At 43.1% G+C, this 14,101-nt stretch overlaps 1 protein-coding gene across 3 annotated transcripts in view; it reads right to left on the bottom strand.

The window, feature by feature from the left end:
• The window catches only part of RAI14 (retinoic acid induced 14), a 99,936-nt gene that overhangs the window by 10,217 nt on the left and 75,618 nt on the right, over positions 1–14,101 (bottom strand). For 2 of the 3 annotated variants that reach the window (XM_082241842.1, XM_082241843.1), the window contains exons 4-12: positions 11,305–11,393; positions 10,175–10,239; positions 8,833–8,890; positions 7,695–7,765; positions 5,839–5,945; positions 4,287–4,465; positions 3,122–3,150; positions 913–1,002; positions 273–359 (exon numbers count right to left, since the gene is read on the bottom strand). In XM_082241842.1, coding sequence (XP_082097968.1) covers positions 273–359; positions 913–1,002; positions 3,122–3,150; positions 4,287–4,465; positions 5,839–5,945; positions 7,695–7,765; positions 8,833–8,890; positions 10,175–10,239; positions 11,305–11,393 — 775 coding nt within the window. The remainder of the gene's footprint in view (positions 1–272; positions 360–912; positions 1,003–3,121; positions 3,151–4,286; positions 4,466–5,838; positions 5,946–7,694; positions 7,766–8,832; positions 8,891–10,174; positions 10,240–11,304; positions 11,394–14,101) is intronic. The other variant, XM_082241844.1, reaches the window with a different exon arrangement.

Below are 14,101 nucleotides of genomic sequence, written 5' to 3'. Positions count from 1 at the left end.
AACTCCGTCTTACAGGCCCTGCGGAAAGATGTCAAAGACATCAAAAAAGCAAGACGTAACTCCCAACAATACATTTCACATCGCAGCCCCCTGGGTTTTACTGATTTCCATCTACACTTCCCTTTAAGTCACAATTGAGCTTTAAGTCACAGTTGTGAAGCTTTGCTCTCCTTCCTTGGGGTGATGAAATCTTTTTGTCACCTTAAGCAACTCACTACAAACACACAGGGTTTACATTTAGCCAGAAGCAAGAGTTGAAAAATGGAGTATACCTTGGATCCGTGCTCAGCAAAGGAAGGCTGGCCTTTCCCAGACACTGGGGTTGAAGTTGTTGAATGTGGAGAGGACAGGTCGCTAAGCTGCAAAAGATGAATGCATTTCAGAGACACAAACTGCCTCTTGCTAGCAGAAGTCATTGCTCTCTGTTAGTTCAATACAAGCAAGACAACACGGAAGTTGTCTTTAGCCAGCGGCAGCCATGCAGTCAGACAATCGCCCAAGCAACGGCTCAGTTTAATATTAAACTTCTTGTTAAGACGCTACGAGCTCCTCATGTGCAAAGCTGATTTGCATCCGTCCAGGGGGAATCTTAAAGCCGATTCTTAAAAAGCAAGACTGTCACAGAGTTTAATGCGTGTAGCACCTTTATAAGCCCTACTGCTCTAAACTTAGGATCTGGTCATATTCCCCATGGCCCTCCTGCAAAGCGTGACCAAGATGGGCTTTCAAACAACAGACCGTCCTATTTCTATCCTTATGAGAATTCGCCCATGATACATGAGACGCGCATTTTTAAAAAAGGATTTGCACAAAGCAAATTTAACCAGCTCTATTCCCGACAGGACATTCCTCACCCGCCCAGCCCCGTCTAGACATTGCAAATGTGTTCAAGTTGGACTTAAGCTCTTTTACCTGGATAGGACTGACAGGAGGTGGTGGTGGGGCTTTGCGTTTTTTTGGAGTTCCACTTCTTTCAGAACTTAATCTACAGACTTGGTCATGCTGGAAGTGTCACAGGCCAGAAAAGGGAGGTCTGTTAGTTTGGTTAGTAAGGTCTGCGTTAAAAAAAAGTTCTTCTTTTTTTTCCCTTTTAAGGTACAAGAGATTTTTATTTTTTAAAAAGCACATTCATGCCTCAACTCATTCAAAAGTACTTCCTCTATATGCAGGGATATTGCACATGCGCAACCCTGAGCCCACCATGCCCCATTTGCAACATGCTTCATTACATTAGATGGAGTGAATAAAGCGAACCCTTTCCCATGGAGTAGTGATCTCAAAATGCACTGCTCTTCGCAGCCTCAAGCAATTTGCTAACATTTCTCCTAAATGCCTTTCTCCCCCCCCCCCCGAGAGAGAGAGTTTTCCTTTTTGTTTACTTCTATTCCAGGATCACTCGTGTTCATAAATTGCTCAGAGAAGTGGCGAGGAATCTGTCGCCCTCCAAATGTGGGACTAAAACTCCCATCAGCCCCAGCAAGCATGGCCCAAAGGTCAGGGATGATGGGAGTCGCTGTCCCTGGTTTAGAGGCCTTTTAGACCTGCCCCCAAACTAATTTTTTTGCAACAAGTAAACACCCTGTGAATGTCAAAATCATCTGCACCAGCCACTTTTCTTCTCTACTTCTTGATTTGCCTGCATGCCACCCAGATCATCAACCAGATCATCTGTAACTGCTGAAATCCATAAATGGGGAATTCACACTTGGGTCCAACTGGCTGCTCAGATGAACATCCCCTTTCCCCTCCCTTATTATGGAAGCTGTACATGACCACTGAAGCAACTCTGCCATTTTCTTCAAGCTTACTCTTGCCAAGCAATTCCTTAAAACCAGTAAGACTCAGTCAGCTATTTCAAGGCATCAGGAGGCCATACTGAGTTTGTTTGGATAAAACAGTAAACTATGGTTTGGCATTACATGTGCTGGCTTGGGGTTCGTGGGATTCCCTCTGGCACAGTCATGAAATCAGAAACTTTTGCTTCCAATTTCAATTAGCCACAGTGACTCATTAGAGCCAAACCAGAAGCTATGGTTAATCTTAACTATGGCTTACAGAAGAGTTACGGTAAGGATAGAGTTGCTGGACTCCAAGTCCCATCAGCCACAGCCAGCATAGCCATAGATCAGGGATGGTGGGAGTTGTAAGCCATCTGGAGAGCTATGGGTTCCTTATCCCTGTTTTGGGGAGATCAGCTAGCACTGTGCAAACAATGGGCTGAAGTTGACTTGTTCCCCTACGCCATAATTAAAGTTAACAACAGATTGTCCTATTTCAGTAATTGAAATTAATTTTTTTAAAAAAGGAATCAAAGGCTTTTGAAGTGCTCCCCATGGCTGTGTCAGAAGAAGGGAGAGGAGTTGCTCATAAGCTCAAGGATTGTTCATGTAATGCCAAACCACAGTTTAACATTATGTCCAAATGAAACCAGTGTGAGCCTGTTTCTTCTGAAAGCGAGTCAGTTTTCCATGTCTACCATTAGACCCTAGTCTACCATTGGACTTGCTGCTCTGACGCAAGACTGTGTGTCAATAGCAGCCACAGAGTGGTTGGTGAGAAAACAGCCCATGGTGCTGGGGGAGAAGGCTGTAATGCTTCACTGTGCCATCCCCTCACCCCAATCAAAATTGTTCCATGGTGGAAAACATACAAGTACCTTACACATGTCTGCATATTTACCCTTATGGGCAAAGCAACTTTGGATTGGAGGGGGAATATTCAGGAAAATGGTGCACAGAAAAGCATTCAACCTTCTCCTTCCAGTACTTCAAGTCTCATCTGATTTGCAACTGCTCCATAACTATTAACTTATTTTAAGGAAATGCTGGAGATTCCTATCACAGACATGTCATAACATAGCAAGTTTTGCCCTGTCCTTACAAAGGATATGAGAACATTTGGGTTAGAGATAAGAGGAGACAGCTATCTCACCAATACCATACAGATATCAATGAAAAGGAACTATCTATGAGTTTACTAAAACTGCATATGCTTCTGGAACCACTTAACAAAACAAATCACTTCCATTATTACTTTCTTATTACTTTGTTTCTCTTTTTCAGAGCTTGAGGCTAATTGTTATTATGGTAAAAAGCATTTCTGATTCTTTTTTTCTTTTTACCTGCTTTGGCTTTGTTGGTGACTTGAAATCTGTAGATGAAAAAACAAAACATTGCCTTTTAATCGAAAACCTGATATATCTTCTTTCTGCTTAAGAAATTTCCATTTGGATCCTAAACTCACAGCTATTTAGGAAGCAGGCCCCTTTCTTCATATGGATTCAGATGCAAATAAGAATACTTGAGATCATAGGCTGGGAACCGGGCATTTACTAAGGACTTATCAGCTGAAGCCAATGCATCTTTGAAGCATAGCCTTCTTTCCCACGACGGAGTGAGCTCCCGTTGCTCGGTCCCTGCTCCTGCCAACCTAGCAGTTCGAAAGCACGTCAAAGTGCAAGTAGATAAATAGGTGCCGCTCCGGCGGGAAGGTAAACGGCGTTTCCGTGCGCTGCTCTGGTTCGCCAGAAGCGGCTTAGTCATGCTGGCCACATGACCCGGAAGCTGTACGCCGGCTCCCTCAGCCAGTAGAGCGAGAAGAGCGCCGCAACCCCAGAGTCGGCCACGACTGGACCTAACGGTCAGTGGTCCCTTTACCTTTAATCAGCCGAAGCCAATATATCTTTGAAGCCTAGCCTTCTTTCCACAATGTAATAATCTTTTTCGTGCACAGAGAGACACGAGGGCACTTTCAAACAAGCAACCCACTTTGGACAGACCCAAGATAGCACATTCCTCGGACAGTCCAAAGACCAGGCTGTGTGCCAAGCTCAGTGCTCGGAGCAGCTCTACCAAGGGTGGTAAAACAGAGACTAAGAGAATGGACAGAGTAGCTCAGCTGGTAAAGCATGAGACTCTTAATCTCAGAGTCGTGGGTTTGAGCCCATGGTGGGCAAAAGATTCCTGCATTGCAGGGGGTTGGATTAATGACTCTTGTGGTCCCTTCCAACTCTACAATTCTATGATTCTATGAGTCAGCATCCTGTCTTCTGGCCTTCCAGAAAGATTGAGTAAGAACCTCATGCCTCCCCAGGTAGCCCCTACAGCAGGGTTGGGGAATATGTGCCTGCCCCCAAAGATGTTGATGGGCTCCAACTCCCATCATCCCCAGCCAGCATGGCCTATAATCAGGGATCACATAGTCCAATATCATCGGGGCCGGGGCACAGGTTCCCCCATCCTTATCATAGGGAATCCTACCACGTAATTTAAGAAATGTAGACATACCAGCATCTTGAACAATTTTCAACTGAAGGAGATTCTGAATCCCTGTATTTTCAGAGACTGCAGCATAATGCAGGGCATTGTGTCCAAGCGCATCCACCAGGTTTATGTCTGCACCTTTTCGGACGAGGACTTCTGCAATGCTGAGGTTTCCTGCTTCGCACACCAGCATCAGAGCCGTCCTAGAGCAAGTTGGCAAACAGACAATATAAGGAGGAGCCACAGGCATGAGATTAGCAAAGCAATAACATCCCCTGAAGATTATAAATATGAAATTGGGAACTGCTAAATATGTAACAGGATGAAATCCAGATTGGAGGGTGTCGAGGAAGTCTTTTAGCAATGTAAATATACCAGGGAATAAGAAGGGGGGGGGGAATTCTTTTATTTTGTGTGTTTTTATTGTTGTTAAGTTTTTATGTTGTGTCGAATGTAATGTTTTTCTTTTGTGTTTTTGTCTATGTGTTATAAGAGAAAACTAATAATTTGGGGGGGGATTTATTTTCCCCTCAAAAATAAAAATTAAAAAAATAAAAATAACACCCCCTGAAGGTTGTGAGTTTGTGGCTCATTTGTTATCCTACAGGAGACGAGTGCCTACAGGTTCAAGCAGCAGAAGAAGACTGGGCAGTCAGCTGAGTCCAGGAAGTGGAAAAAGCTGACAGGCATTCCTCTGATAAGATGACACTTTGCTACTCCTGCAGAAAGTAATGGTCATCGTGTCATCAACAAAATTTGTCCTGACTTGAATTTACAGTGTATCTATAACTTGATCTACAGTAAGAGATCAAGACAGGGGAGGCTCCTGAGAGTGAACCAATAAAGCTTTCCCTAAGAGGGTGAGCCATTTAGGCATGCTGCAAAGGGCTGGATGAGGTCAAGTCCAGAAAACGGATGCCTAAGGGAAGCCTGCAAGCAGGACCTGAGTGCAATGGCACTTTGCGCAGTTTTGGCTCCCAGCAACTGGTATTCAGAAGCATACTTTCTCCGACAGTAGAGATATGACATAGCCAGCCGCTACTGATAGCTTTACTCAAAATGAATATGTAGGACAGATGTATCTGCCGTTGACCATATAGCCACACAGAATTCTGCTTGACCATAATTTTGCCGGAAGAGCTTTTTTGCAGCAGCAGCAGCAGCCTGTGTCAACCCAGTCAAGAATTTTGTATCTCACTGTAACCTGCCTCTGGATGGGGAAGAGGCATAATGAGTTCTTGCAAGCAGGGGAAAACATCAAAAAGGATACAGCTTTGACAACTTTATTAGGCTGTGCCTCGAGATGTCAAACGCTGCAAAACAGCTTCTCTGAAAGTCACGGAGAAATCGGTGACTTTAGAAGAACCAGAAAAACATGTCATCTCTTGCATGTCTTTTTGTTATCAAGCTAATAAATATAAGCAAGAAGTTCAGTGACAGCTTAATTGGACCTAAACCACAACGTAATATATTTAGCGGTGAAGAATCTAAAATCTGTTCTCAGATTAGAAGGAGATCCTTAGACCCGATGAACCTTGAAAAAGTTTGTGAGTACTAAGAGTAAGTTTATTTGTACCTTCCATTTTTGTCTCTGGAATTGATGTCTGCGCCATGCTCCAGAAGGTATTTGGTTACTTCAGTGTGGCCATTTTGTACAGCCAGTAACAAAGGTATATTCCCATCCTATTTTTAAAAAATAAAAATAAAAAAGAGATTAAACACTATCATTTATTCAGTAGATTTAAAAAATATTAACTTCAGAGAATGTAACCCTTATGTGAAAACAGGTGTGCAACCTCCTTTAACAGGTTCTCAAAATCTTGCTGTCTAAGGGACAATAGACAATAGCTAGCCATGCAGCAATGCATGTAAAACCCCACTGCATGACCTTTGTTGAGTTCTGAGCTCCCTTTACTCATGGGCTCAACACAGCACCTATAAACCCTTTGCTGCTCTCAGGATCAGAGCACAGTGGTACCTCGGTTTACGAACTTAATCTGTTCTGGAAGTCCGTTCTTAAACCAAAACCGTTCTTAAACCAAGGCACCCTTTCCCTGCCGCCGGTGCCCTTCCACCATTCAGATTCCGTTCTTAGACCGAGGTAAAGTTCTCAGTCTAAGTAGAGGTAGAAACCTGTTTACAATTATAAAAGAATATTTAAAAATAAAAGTAGGCAAATAGGAGGAATTTGAAATGCTAAAGAAATTATGTAAGGATGTAAGGAAGTCAATTGGGAGAAGGGGGAGTGTCAAAGACTCAAGAGAGTCAAAATATATGTGATGACAAGTGAAAATGGTAATTGATTGGTTTTTAAAATGAAATTCAATAAATATTATAATAGACCAAGGTAAAGTTCTCAAACCGGGACACTATTACCAGTTTTGTGGAGTTTGTAAACCGAATTGTTCTTAAACCAAACTGTTCTTAAACCGAGGTACCACTGTATATGATTCTAAGCACTTAACAAACCAAAACTCTAATGTCACTGAGTAAGGGATGGCCAGGAACCAAAATACCAAAGAAAAGCTAAGATGAGACTTTGGTAAGTGTTAAATCTTTGTGCATAATGGGATGTGCGTGGAGGAAATGGGAGAAGCCAGCTACATATGGCTCCCTCCCTACTGAGCTGTTTCCACTCAAGCTCAAGGTTACTCGCTTTCCTCACAGGAAGACTGTCACATGGAAGACGGAGCAAGCTTGTTTTCTCCTGCTCCGGAGGGTAGGGCTCAAGCCAATGGCTTCAAGCTACAAGGAAGGAGATCCAACAAAACATCGGGAAGAACTTTCTGGCAGTAAGAGTTGTTTGACAATGGAATGGTCTTCTTCGGCAAGCTATGGACTCTCCTTCCTTGGAGGTTCCTAAGCAGAGGTTGGCTGGCCATCTGTCATGGTTACTTTAGCTGAGATTCCTGTATTGCAGGGCTTGAACTAGATTGCCCTTGGGGTCCCTCTTCTAACTCTACGATTCAAGGATTCTAAGCCTTTCCTACAGTGTAATAAAAAGCTCAACATTAGGCATGCACACTGGCCATACTTTGAGTGCTGGTGCAGAATCAGAGAGCAATATAAAAGGCTCGTTCATACCTTAAATGGGAGATAAATTTTCTACTTATTCACTGCACGTTTCTGGTTAGCACTGTCATGTCTGACTAGGAAATGATATACGTGGGGACATGTGGAGGGGGTTGCAACCGAGCAAAGTGGTCTGGCTCATGCAAATGTGCTGACCGGGCCTCCCACTCAGACGTCACGCGTGCTAACTGGAAGAAATACAGTGAACGAAGAAGAAACTCATTTGCTGCAGACAAGAGGGAATCTCCCCTGCTTAGAAGATTTAAAAACGAGGTTTCAGAAACTAAAGTACACTGCATAGCTTTCAAGGTTGTTGTTTTTTTAACCCACTAAGTTATCCATGAGATAATGATTACATACCACATCTTTGACATTAATTGGACACTTGTGTTCACACAGGAGCTGAGCTACTTGAAGGCAGCCACAAGCAGCTAAAAGAAGAAGAAAATGAGAGCTGCAAACTTAGAGCAAGAGCAAACACAATAAGGAGTCCCATAGCACCTTAAATACTCTATTGTGGCATAAGCTATCACGGACTATGCTGTAATAAGTTGTTTTAGATCTTCAAGGAACTGCGAGATTAGTTGTTCAAAACTCCTGCAGGGTCCATACCACAGGAGAGATTTTTCCAGCCTTGCTGAAACCACGCTAAACCACATTTCTGCCACCCCTTATATAACAAGTGGCCTTCCAGCTGAAGTTGGGCTGCAGGTGCTTTAGACTACAACATCCAGCAGCTCGGCCAATGGCCAGGGAATATGGGGGTTGCAGTCCTACAACATCAGCAGGGCAACAGCTTGAAGAAGGCTGATATAATTCTTCATCCTGTCTCCAACAATGACCAACTAGAATTTCCTGAAAAGCAGTGTATGAGAGGGAGAAAGAAAGAAAAAAAGAAAGAAAGAAAGAAAGAAAGAAAGAAAGAAAGAGAGCCAACCATCTACTCTTAATTCTTAGGCACTCTAAGTAAGACTGCCCTTGAAGGTCTGACTAGTGAGAATGCAGCTGCAAGAGTATTTCTAGCTGATGTTATACGAGGCCAGCTTTGCAGCGTCTGTACTGGCTACCTATCTATTAACTGGGCTCAATTCAAAGTAATAAGATTAACCTAAAAAAGCCCTGAACAGTTTGGGGCCTAGATACTGGGCAAGATTTAGCGAAGTTGCTGCATGTGTAGAATAAGGTCTGCTTGTGCAATGGGGTGTTTCCTCCTCTCCCCCCACTGAACTTCCTAAATCTGCTTGGGGGAAGGGGAACAAGTAGGGTGAGTACAGGGTGGGGAGAAGTCCCACTGCATGAGTGGGGCAGGGGAGGCTGCTTACAATCTCACTGATGACCACAGTTCATCACAGAGAGGCCTGGAGCTCATCACACAGGGACCCTATTTGTGCCGCCCTTATGGAACTCCCATTGTGAAGGCATGGATTACGTAGGGTGGACCTAACAAGGTCAAGGGGGGGTATGGGAATATGAAAGAGAGAGGGAGTAAAAATATTACCTGCATAGTGTAAAGCTGTCTTCCCAGAGTTATCAGTGCTCTCTGGTGGACATTTAGACTGTAGGATGACAAAAATGAGTCTTTTAGCAAGGCATGGAGCAAAAAGCATTTTGAAGTTCATTGCTATTTGGGGGGAAAATACTTTTGTGGAATACGAAGAAAATTTAGAGAACTACCTAGAGCCTTCTTTAAAGACTGGAGAAAAAGTAAAATGAAGGTTCATGGACCCAGGTTTCATTTGGGGTTGTATCCAATAATGATGTCCTGCTCACACAAACATTTCTTCTTCCCTGCCTCCTCCTCTTCCCGCATATGATTGTGAAAGTTGGGGAATACCCAGAACTGATTTGTGGGTTTTGGAGGAGGAGGAAAGTCTTTGCACGATCACAACAACTGTCTTGGAGACACCCCTTGGTGGGTGATCAAGGCCACATGATAGCAGTTTGGGGCAGTTTGTCCATGACTGGTTAAAATAAAAGTACATGCAAAGGGGGGGGGGAGGGATATGAACAATTATATGAAATGTATTCCATCTGTTTTTGCATTGAAATCAAATGGCCTTCCTTAAACATAATAGTTTGTTAAATTAATCAATATGGATCCCTAAAAGAGGTAAGGGAAAAAATCATTGGAACTATTCCTACAGGTAGATTACTAGAGGAATTTTGAGTAGACACACAGATACACCACTCAATTATTCATTTAACAGGCACTACCAAATCCAGCCATGGACAAATTGGACAAGAAGTATTTTTAGTTGGCAGATTTCAGCGCCTCCCGCAACAAACATGGGTTTTATTTGGGCAACTGCAGCTCTTACATTTGCCAAAGCAATTCTCTCGGATGTTACAGATTAAGTGTATATCATATTTGACCACTAATGACCAGATCATAACAGCAAGAACCATACTCCAGAACTGGTGTCACAACACCACATCACTAGCTTTCATTATGTTGAGGTGCAGGGGAAAGTGGCTAGAAGGAACATAGCTTGGTGGCAAGAACATCTACCTTGAATGCAGAAGATCCCAGGTTCAATCCCAGGCATCTTCCAGGTAGGACTGGGAATTTCCCTTTCCCGAAACCCTGGATAGCTGTTGCCAGTCCATATAGACAATTCTGAACTAGATGGGCAAAAGTTCTCAGTATACGCCTGTTTATTTGGGCAACACAGGTTAAGAATCCTCTCATACTCCTGGGCACAAAGAAGTCCTTAAATATCAACTGTTCTGAACTCTTATGTGCTATTAAGATGGCTGCTTTAAAAGAGAACTTGGAAGCATGCTAGTGTTTATCAGAACTTCAGAAGTGGCAGTGAAGAGAAACAGAAAATATACTTCACCTGAAGGAGCCTCTTGACACAATCAGGGTGGCTGTTCTTGGCTGCAAGGTGCAACGCACTGTGCCCTGCACAAATGGGAAATGATTTCAAATACTCCAAGAATTGTGAAGCACGCTATTATACATGAAGTGATCCTCTGGACTTGGAACACCATGAAACAGGTTCACTGCGAGAGGATGCCCCTCTCCAGACTTGAAGAACCTGCTTTGCTCCCTGTTAAACGTATTGATGCAATACAGAGTGGTCCACAATGGGTATATACTGGTACTCCCCCCCCCAGTTAAGTGCAAATCCAGGTAAATATACTTGCCAAAGTAATTTTGCATTTGGCTTAAGTCAAGGCTGGAGAACTGGATCCAGCCAGCAGAGTGGATTCTTACCTCTCCACCCCACCCCACAACATGCAGCCAACTGACAGCCAAGTCCTTGTCAGTCACCTGACATTGTGGCTCTTGTTCCTGCAAACGTTCCCAAGCACAATTCAAAGTCTTGGCCTTTAAAGCCCTGAACAGCCTTTGGCCCTGTATACCTGAAGGAGCGCCTGTACCTGCAAATCCCCTTTAGGTGCAGTTATGTCTTTGCCCACCTCACCACCTGACATCACATATGGCCCATTTCCCAACAGTTGGCATAAGTCCTTGCCTGTAAATTCTATACATTAAGATGCTCTTCAGAGGTTCCATAGCTGCCTGGATCAAAAAGCCAGCTAGGCTTAGTCTACAGATGCGGATGAAATGATATACTGGGTTTTCAATACATGTGGAGTATTGAACAAACTAAAAGTGCCCGATTTCACAAGGTGTGCACTGCACAACTGTGAATCCAGCACAAAATAACAGAGAAGGGGGGACACAGTACAGAAGTAGGTGGCTCACTTTGCAGAAACTATCATCTCAGAAGCAGCATCCAACATTTCAAAATAAACTGAAGAGGTTGGAGAGATCACAAGATTTGGGGGTACTGCAGACAGCCCTGGGCAAAATGATTCAGCATAAGACATCTGCACATGCTCATTTGTAAGCAGAGCATGCAAAAAAGCCTATTTACATGTGTCGTGAAAGCTCAAAAACAGCAACAAAAACAAAGGGGAGCAAAGGGGTGGGGACCCCCCCCCCCCCGAGTTTGAGTACCTGTCCCATCTTGTGCTGTTACATCCACACCGTGAGTCATCATAATCCTGAGGCATTCTGCCTGCCCTTTGGAGGCAGCCAGGTGGAAGCTGAAAAAGAGAGAGATAGAGATAGATTGCAAGTCATCTGGTTCAATTCCATTATCTCCAGCTCAGCTGGCATTACTCCACTGTAAGCAAAAAGGAACTGGTAGGTTAAATTTCCTGTAGATCGCAGTTAATATGTACCTTCAGAAGAAATTAATGTCTTTGGGATTTTCTACATTTCTACCCCACATTTCCTACTAAGAACTCAAGGCAGCATGCTCACCACTGCTCTGTAAGGTCGGCTGGGCTGAGGGATAGTATGACAGACCCAAGATCACTCAGTGAGCTTCAGAAAAGAGACAAGATTTGACCTTGGCTTCCTCAGACAGCTACATTGAAAGAACATTCAACACACATTTACTGCATTTATATTACATTTCCCCCCCAAGTAGTTCAAGGTGGTGTACATAGCTCTCTCCCTCCTCATTTAATCCTCACAACAAACCTGTGAGATAGGTTAGGCAAAGAGACAGTGACTTGCCCAAAGTCACCCAGTGAGTTTCATGACCAAGTGGCGATTTGAACACTGATATCCTAGGTCCTAAGGATTGCCACCTTAAGTTCAGTGTCCTGGTAGACTGAACTGTTCTCCATCTAAGAAGTTGTTTGTTGTGGTGGTGGTTGTGGTTTCTTCTTCTTCTTCTTCTTCTTCTTCTTCTTCTTCTTCTTCTTCTTCTTTTTCCATCACTTGTAGCTGAGTAAAATTGTCTTCCATGAACACGGTCTTAACAGTGAGTCTGTAAGTGACTGTGAAGGTCAATTCTGGACCCACACGTCCTTCCACAGTGGAGACATAGGCTTTAGGGCAGGAGTTGATCACAGTAAGGGTTTGCCAAACATGCCTTCCTCTTAGCACATTTCTCCCTCTCGTCCTGAGTTTGAGCATCTTCATCTTTGGTAAGGCTGTTCTCGAATAGGAGCACTCGAAGGCCAGTGTTACGCAACTGTCTGTGTTTATACTACATTTTTTAAAGATTTGCCTTGAGAGAGTCTTTAAACCTCTTTTGTTGACCACCAGCATTATGCTTTCCATTTTTAAGTTCAGAATAGAGTAGTTGCTTCGGAAGACAATACATGGAAGGCATCTGAACAACATGACCAGTCCAACAAAGTTGATGTTGAAGAATCATTTCTTTGACACTGGTGATCTTTGCATCTTCCAGTATACTGGCATTAGTTCGCTTGTCTTCCCAAGTGATATGTAAAAATTTTTGGAGACACCACTGATAGATTTTTTCAAGGAGTTGGAGATGGCATTTAGAAGTGATTCATGTTTCACAAGCATACAGTAAGGTTGGTAGTACAGTAGCTTTATAAACAAGCATTTTGGTTTCTCTGCAAATGTCCCAGTCTTCAAACACTCTGCACTTCAATCGGGAGAAAGCTGCACTCGGAGAGCTCAGGCAATGCTGGATTTCGGCATCAGTGTTGGCCCTTGTGGAAAGATAACTGCCCAGGTAGGAGAAGTGATCAACACTTTCTAACATTACATGACTGAGTTGGATTTGTGGTGCTGCAGAGGGGTTTTGTGCTTGTTGGTGCAGCACTTTGGTTTTTTGGATGTTGAGCGATAGGCCAAGCTTTTCGTAAGCTTCTGTGAAGATATTTAGGGTGGTCACCCAAGATGGTAAGGTCAAAGGGGAGAAGCTAAACACCGAAGTTTATTAACAGTACCATTTACATCCCCCCACCCCAATTTTAGCTGGCTTTGCCACTGCAGCAGATAATGACCAAATCAAGTATTTTAAAATAAACTAAGTCTTTAAAAAGGCAAATCGTTCAAGAAAGTCCGTTAGAGCCCACTGAGAGAACACATTTTTGGACGACAAATCTATTTACAAATAACTAAGAACTAAACTTGCTTACCAAGGCACCAATGAACTGAACTTTATAAACAGTTTGTTCCCAGGAAATGTTCTCTAAACTATGTATACATGGTTGGACTGGGAAGAGGCAACGTTCTAGCCAACAGTTTGGCTCATAACTTAGTTAGGAGATAGCATGATGTAAACATTCAAATAAAACTAAATCCATAACACTCAAATAAGTTTACAAAAATAAAGAGATACTTGGGTAGAAACGTGCGAACCACACTTCTGGTGTGTATACATTTTAACAGTATTTGCAATAATTAAAACACTTGGAGGAACGAGTTGGCTAAAGTGATGGTGACATTGATAATATTAAACTTTGTGGCCATTAAACTTTGTGGCCTTTGCTTGCATAAGAAATCTGTACCACAATACACTTTATTTGTAACGGTTTGATTTTCATCCTCGAGACAAACAGAAAAAGTCTTCACTGAGAGCTGCATATAAGCACCCAGACCCTTCTAGGTGGTGTCAAATAAAATGACTTTCTGGGAGAACACATGCTCTCCCATCCAGAAGGCAAAACTGGACAGCACAGTTATCCTGCAACACTGCCTATTTCAATAAATAAAAGCAAATAAAACCGAATACATAAAAAGCAGACCCACCCCCCTTTTGGAATGCGGGAACAACAAAGGACTTGTGCCTTTGACAATATGGGATCATTCAAGAACACAGTATATGCAACTCAAAGCACAAGAAAAGTGCCGGTTCTATTCTGGGAACACATTTAGATATATTTATTTGCTGTGGCGTTGTCTGCAGTACATTCTGAACTCTTTGCACATTGTCTAGAGGCTTGTTTTGAGTGAAAACATCCCTCTCCAATGCAAACTATTT

Source organism: Podarcis vaucheri (genome assembly GCF_965113315.1).
Source record: "Podarcis vaucheri genome assembly, chromosome: 11".
NCBI classification, from domain to species: domain Eukaryota; kingdom Metazoa; phylum Chordata; class Lepidosauria; order Squamata; family Lacertidae; genus Podarcis; species Podarcis vaucheri.
This window is presented reverse-complemented; position numbering and strand designations above follow the sequence as displayed.